At 44.4% G+C, this 7,869-nt stretch overlaps 1 protein-coding gene across 1 annotated transcript; it reads left to right on the forward strand.

Annotated features, from left to right (window-relative positions):
• Positions 1-6,613: 6,613 nt before the first annotated feature.
• Positions 6,614-7,601, forward strand: LOC311247249 (enkurin-like; the record flags this gene model as incomplete). Its single annotated transcript, XM_084337597.1, has 1 exon — positions 6,614-7,601. One exon carries the CDS (start codon positions 6,614-6,616, stop codon positions 7,385-7,387), a length of 774 nt encoding a protein of 257 aa, XP_084193723.1. The 3' UTR covers positions 7,388-7,601.
• Positions 7,602-7,869: the final 268 nt, after the last annotated feature.

Raw genomic sequence — 7,869 nt, forward strand, 5'->3', positions numbered from 1 at the left:
GCAGCCATTTTAGCCAAGGCTAGCTCAGTGATTTTTTTTACTCGTTTATAAAAATGATTTTAAATGTTTATTAACGTCTTTAACCAGTGCTTGATGTGCACATTAACATGGCTAGTAACATGGGAGCCAGTGACTGCGTATTCAAGCGAGGCTTGCATCGCAGTCACGAAAGGGGCTATTGAATCGTTAGCCTCACGCCCACTTGTCATTCTCATCCGACTTGAAGGAGACGCGACGCGTGCTGTTGTTCGCCCCCATTTCAGACCGCACTGATATCCGAAAGCGACGACTCTACATGCAATTATTTTCACTGATGAGACCGGCAGATCTGCCTGGGGGAACATGTGGGAGGGGACAGCCTGGGGCAACATGTGGGAGGGGACAGCCTGGGGGAACATGTGGGAGGGGACAGCCTGGGGGAACATGTGGGAGGGGACAGCCTGGGGGAACATGTGGGAGGGGACAGCCCTGGGAACATGTGGGAGGGGACAGCCTGGGGCAACATGTGGGAGGGGACAGCCTGGGGCAACATGTGGGAGGGGACAGCCTGGGGGAACATGTGGGAGGGGACAGCCTGGGGGAACATGTGGGAGGGGACAGCCTGGGGGAACATGTGGGAGGGGACAGCCTGGGGGAACATGTGGGAGGGGACAGCCTGGGGGAACATGTGGGAGGGGACAGCCTGGGGGAACATGTGGGAGGGGACAGCCCTGGGAACATGTGGGAGGGGACAGCCTGGGGGAACATGTGGGAGGGGACAGCCTGGGGGAACATGTGGGAGGGGACAGCCTGGGGGAACATGTGGGAGGGGACAGCCTGGGGCAACATGTGGGAGGGGACAGCCTGGGGGAACATGTGGGAGGGGACAGCCCTGGGAACATGTGGGAGGGGACAGCCTGGGGGAACATGTGGGAGGGGACAGCCTGGGGCAACATGTGGGAGGGGACAGCCTGGGGGAACATGTGGGAGGGGACAGCCTGGGGGAACATGTGGGAGGGGACAGCCTGGGGGAACATGTGGGAGGGGACAGCCTGGGGGAACATGTGGGAGGGGACAGCCTGGGGGAACATGTGGGAGGGGACAGCCTGGGGGAACATGTGGGAGGGGACGCCTCTATAATAAAGGCAGCGCAAGAGTCCTTCCGCGTTTCTCTGATTGGCCGCGACGCCCCACGCTGCCGCGGCAGTGCGGAAATAGGCTGCATTCTATTGCCATGCTCTGCGACAAACTCTAACCTTAACCAACTCCGAAACAATGCCTAAACTTAACCCTAACCGTAACCAACTCCGAAACAATGCCTAAACTTAACCCTAACCGTAACCAACTCCGAAACAATGCCTAAACTTAACCGGTGAAAGAATGCACGTTTATAAAAAAAAAAAAAAAAAAAATGAAGGGATTCGAACTTGTCACCGCAGGTTCCACAGCAAGGCGGCGAGCGAGTTGAGCTAACCGTCGATGTTAAAAGAGGGGGGATTACGGCTGCATAATGCCGCGGCAGAGCTCCGCGGCAGACGCGCGGCGTCGCGGCCAATCGGAGAAACGCGGAAGGGCTCTTGCGCTGCCTTTAAAGAAGAGGCGGAGGGGACAGGCAGCCCTGGGGCAACATGTGGGAGGGGACAGCCTGGGGGAACATGTGGGAGGGGACAGCCCTGGGGAACATGTGGGAGGGGACAGCCTGGGGGAACATGTGGGAGGGGACAGCCTGGGGGAACATGTGGGAGGGGACAGGCAGCCCTGGGGCAACATGTGGGAGGGGACAGGCAGCCCTGGGGCAACATGTGGGAGGGGACAGGCAGCCCTGGGGGAACATGTGGGAGGGGACAGCCTGGGGGAACATGTGGGAGGGGACAGCCTGGGGGAACATGTGGGAGGGGACAGCCCTGGGAACATGTGGGAGGGGACAGCCTGGGGGAACATGTGGGAGGGGACAGCCTGGGGGAACATGTGGGAGGGGACAGGCCTTGGGAGCTACTTTTAGTGCTGTAGATAACATGTGTGTCTTGAATGGAGGACAGAGGATTGCCCTGTGATAGAAGGGGAGAGGCTAGAGTATTGTATATATTGTACCTGTATTTTATTTAGTTTCAGTTGTATGTCTTGTGAATTGCACAATGGAAAATGTGTGAAAAGAACATAACCAAGAACTGGAAACTAAAAACATTGTGTGAAAAAAATAAACTTGTACTCGCTCTTCTTTTTTGTCATTTATTAATTTAAATATTTTTTTCTCTCTCTTTTAGAAGAGAAGGCGACGAATAGATCGCTCCGACATCGGAGAGCCGACTAACTTCGTCCACACCACCCACGTGGGCTCGGGGGACATGGGCGTGGGCGTGGCTTCGGTAACCATAGAGACATCTCTCCGGCAGACACAGTAAAATCGCACAAATCGGTGTTCCATGCTGTCAGTAATCAATGTCCGACTGTAACTCTGTTCTGTAGGTGGACCTGGTTCAGGCGCAGATGAAATCTAAAGGTGGATATGTACACGGAGGTTCTGAGGGCTCTCAGTTATAACAAGGTGAGATTGATTGATTGAAAACTTTATTAACACTTTCAGTGCCAGGCCGTGTTTTCCTTTTTACCCCGTTGATGCCACGGTCCACGGCCCATGTAACGTTAATATCGCCTAATCTATGTTTTAAATTATGCTATGTGTCTAACCTGCCAATCGCTTATCAAAGAATCATTTTCCAGTCAACATTGGCAAAGCAGATTGTGTTTTTATCGCTTAATTTCCTTTTTATAGCATTTTGAAAACCACTCTGTTTCGAAGAAAAAACAACACATTCCCTGATAATCGCCTTTTACTGGAATATTCCAGAACGTTATCATTTGTCGGTCTATTTATGAATCGTTTTCAAATAAACGCTAGATGGTCGATAGTATATGTGTGCGCACGCTCGTGCCGTGCGCTGATAATCGCTGCTATTATTTCCTCATGGCTTTTACAGTGAAACAGCCATATCACATATAGTGGAAACGCTTATATCTCCTCGAAAACGAGTCTGATTATCCTAACACTGATAACATAGATTCCTTACCTGACATCAGATGGTATCCAAATGGTATATTCCAATTCCTGATCACCATTCGAAAAAATCGATAAGTATATTGATCCAACGTGTGTACAGTATAACCCATGCTCGCCACGGCTCAGAGGCTCCAGAATGAACTCTGGTAACTCCGGCTGCATCAGTGGACTGGAAAATGCGGACTGAATTTTTTTTTTCCCCCATCCATTTTCATTGAGTCCATTCCAAAAGGGTGATTTACCATCTGGGAGACGATAGGGGGCGCTTTTTTCACATCTGATCGCCGGCGGCCCCTGGATCTCCAACGGTAGGCTCGCGTGATGCAATATGATTTCAGATCGCTAAGTCGCGGGGGATGTCGTTTCTGATTATTGATTACTAATAACGGCATTCGTTATTGCAACATCATACGCTGACCGGGTGGATGGCTATGAGAACAAGGCCCGATCAGATTGAAATTGACGTAAAATCGCTCTTACCTGTGGCCGGTTGGATTCCAAAAAGAATTTCCCAGTTATTTGATTGCCATCTGGTAGATCTATATGTCCATTGGCTGATGCTATATTCCTTTACTGCATACGGAATTCGGCGTCGCAAAAAGTATTTCAGGCGATTGGGTAAAGCCCTCGCTTCAGGCTAACAGAAAAGCTAACCCGGAGTGAAAAAAAAGTGACACCCGGTCTGCAACAGGGGAAACTGCATTATCGAGACAGCGCCAATACCAGGATCTGGCCTGTACTGCACTTTCGGAGTCCCGATATGCCATTTCCAGCCAACATACAGCTCTGTGACATTGAGTAGGATATTAAAATGGAATAAAAGCAAAACCGAGTGGTAACACGTATATACGTGGTTGGCCGTTTAAGGATGGCGCCCAATAACGTATACATACGTGGTTGGCCACGAAACGTTTAAGGGGATGCAGACCAGAGAAAGACTTTTGTCTTGTTTACATCAGGGTCCCCCATTTTCAATTCATAATGAGACACACCGTCCCCAATCCTGTCAATCAGATTCCGTTATCTGTCACCTAGGCAACGGCTATTCTTCCTGGGGTTCACATGGAACAAAACAAAAATATTAGGGGTGGGACTTGATTAAAATGTTAATTGAATTAATTCGAGACTTTATAGTTAATTAATCAAAATTAATCACTTTTTAATCGCATATCAATATTTGATGCGAAAAGCAAAATTTTTCAATTCAAATGGATTTAGGTATAAGAGTGAATCAATGAATATACATACGTTAAGTAGTAAAATCCTGTATTAGCTACTACACAGACCAACAGATCAATGCAATTTTTTACAAAGTGCAGACGTTTTAGGAATTATATATATATATATATATATATATATATATATATATATATATATATATATATATATATATATATATATATATATATATATATATATATATATTAGTGCTGTCAGGCGATTAAAAAAATTAATCTAATTAATTACAGGATTTGTAATTAATTAATCTAATTAATCGCATTTTAATCGCATAACCATTTTATGCCTGATATTCTATATTCTATAATCATATTTCAAATTGCATGTGTCCGGATGGCAGAATTCAGTACTGTATCTACAAAACCTTCTGTTTGATCATCTTCCATCTATTCATTTGCTTAGATTTTTCAGGTCTGGTCAATTTGAGCATGGTGTTATTCACAGTCAAAGATAACAAAAAAATATTGATATTCTCATTTGGTTCATTACAATTTACTCAAAATAAAATTTTCATTCAATCAATCACAGCGCAGATTGAGTGATTGAATGAAAATGTTATTAACAGATTGCAGAATGGGTACAATACAGTACGGCTCAATACACACAATTGTTAAGGGGATGCAGATCAGAGAAAGACTTTCGTCTTGTTTACATCAGGGTCCCCCATTTTCAATTCATAATGAATTGTAAGTAAGGGTGCAACTTGCACTGTGCAATTCATTCTTTGTGGATCTAGCCCACAGTATTTCTGACACTGGGAATACATTCCCTGAGATTCATAGATGTCCCTAGAATCAGATACCAAGAACATGCAAATGGACCATATTAAAAAACATCTGTAAATGTGTATTCTACATTCTTATGGAATGAATGAGATACAAAAAAAATATTATATAAAAAAAAAAAAAAAAAAAACTTTTTTTTGTAATTAATTTTGAGTTAATTTTCATAACGCGATAATTTGCTGTGTAATTAATTAATCTAATTAACGCGATAAACTGACAGCCCTAATATATATATATATATATATACAGCGCAAAGGACCTTTATAAACTCGAGCACTTTCGAGCTAAAAGTAAAACGCAGTACTTTCAGTTTCAGGTACATTCCAGAACAGTTGACCATTAAACCATTTATTATACTTATAGCACATGCATGAGTCTGGTCTCCTTTGAAAGGTAACATTCTTACACAATAAAGAAAAATCATCATGCGATAATTTTTTTTTACTTTTAATTCTTTCTGTAGTTAATTAATCTAAATGAATGCGAAGTCCCAGCCCTAAAAAATATACATACATACCTATATTTCCAAAGATTCAATATAAGAAATGAACCCTCTAAAGCCCATAGACAAAGGTTCACCTGGACGTAGTGTTATATTTTAACCCTCTAAAGCCCATAGACAAAGGTTCACCTGGACGTAGTGTTATATTTGAACCCTCTAAAGCCCATAGACAAAGGTTCACCTGGACGTAGTGTTATATTTGAACCCTCTAAAGCCCATAGACAAAGGTTCACGTAGATATAACGTAGTGTTATATCTCTGCCAATTCTGACCTTATTCTTTGAGTCTGTAACAATCTCGCACCACTGCCTACAACCTGGGCAGAGAGTCAGGAAACATGGAGGAGTATAAGGCTACAGTCTATACTCTGCGCAAGGCTGTTAAACTTGCAAAACGGACGTATGCTGACAAAATGGAGACACAAATGGCACAGAATGACACAAGAGGCTTATGGCGGGGACTGAGGACGATAACAGACTACAAAGTCAGCGGCCCCTCAATGGGGAGCGACGACGCCTCTCTCGCGGACAAACTCAACTCTTTCTACGTTCGGTTTGGTGCAGACAGTGGCGCCGCTAGCTCAACGGCTAGTGACGTCACTGGCGTGTCGGCTGTTGTGGAGAGGGGGGGGCATCCGCGGGGGGGGGCGGGGACGCTCTCTCATTGTCGGTAAACAGTGTGAGAAGAGCATTTATGCAGGTGAACACCAGAAAAGCTGCTGGCCCAGATGGAATAACAGTACCGTTACACCTCTAGTGAGCAAACAATATTTGACATTAAAAATAGGATTGTAGAATAACTCCATAGTTACCGGGAATTATTGTTTTTTTCAACATGTAAAGTTCTATTTAGGTGTTTTGAACCTCCTTGTGAAATATGGTGCAAATACGTACACCTTTTCCTCAGTGAGTGACAAATATACTGTAAACTAAAATATGTATTGAAATATTGACTTGCTAGCTATCATTGGTTTTGTGTCGTCGTCGTCCCCCCGTCCCCCCCGCATATGTTATATTATATTTTACCGCAGTCAGGATGTCGACTAGTACTATGTATCCACCAGAGAGCATCTACAACCTCATTCCAAAGGAGGAGGTTAAAATACAGAAACCACCAAGGCATACATCCAGGTTTAGACCAACAGTTGTGCATGAGAGTAAGGTAAATAAGGATGCAATGCGGACAATGGGACCAGCGAAGGTAGACGTGCCATCCCCAGAGAAATACCTGGTCAAGCATTCCAAGGAGCCAGATCTTCCTGAGAAGAAACCATGTTCAAAACGGAATAATAACAGCGGCACCATGAGGAAACCTGATGTTCCTTTGAGAACAGACCACCCACTTATGGGCATTCGCACAAAAAAGGATTTCATAAAGACAAACGTCATTGAAAATGTAATGGCGGTGGCAAGGAGGCCGCAGCCGGCCTACGCCGACACCAAAATGGGACACAAGCAGCCACTTGAAAATTCAGGCCTCGTCCCGAAGTACATAAAGAGAAAGGACTATGGAGAGACACCTGAGTACCTCCTGCAGCGCAAAGAGGAGACGATGAGGGCTCAGGAGGAGTATGATGACTACGTCAAAGAGTGCAAGAAGCAGGGGGCCATGAAACGGTTTTCTCAGGAGGAGCGGCAGACAACTATTGAGGGCCTGAAGACCTCATGGCAAGAGCTGCATCACCAGTTCCAGGGCCTCTCTGTTGTCACAGACACCATACCCAAACAACACCACAAGGAGTACCTGGAACAAGCAATGAAGCAGCTGGAGAACGACATTGGTCTCTTTGAGAGACACAAGACCATCTACATTCGCAACAACTAAGACATTTCAAACAAACAAAACATTGTAAAATAGTAACGAGAGAAGAAACTGCCTCTTGAGTTGACTTGATTGTTTAAGATCAAGATTAAGATGTCATGTATTATATATGTGGTGTGCATGTCATAAATGTCACTATGAATTGAAAATGGGGGACCCTGATGTAAACAAGACAAAGGTCTTTCTCTGGTCTGCATCCCCTTAACAATTGTGTGTATTGAGCCGTACTGTATATTGTACCCATTCTGCAATCTGTTAAATAAAGTTTTCATTCATTCATTCATTCATTCATATGCTGTAAACAAATACTGTAAAAGGATGTATTATAGATGGGTTTTTTCATCCTCAAATTGATACAAAAATTTACAATTGTAATGATTTTTGATGCAGTTAGTCTTGTTTACATAATGTTTGTAAACATTGACAAAATGTTTATTATTATTGAGTTTCAATTAGTTAATAATGGCTTATTTTTCATGCAATTT

The sequence above is a fragment of the Notolepis coatsorum genome (assembly GCF_963971535.1).
Source record: "Notolepis coatsorum genome assembly, chromosome: 20".
Taxonomy (NCBI): Eukaryota; Metazoa; Chordata; class Actinopteri; order Aulopiformes; family Paralepididae; genus Notolepis; species Notolepis coatsorum.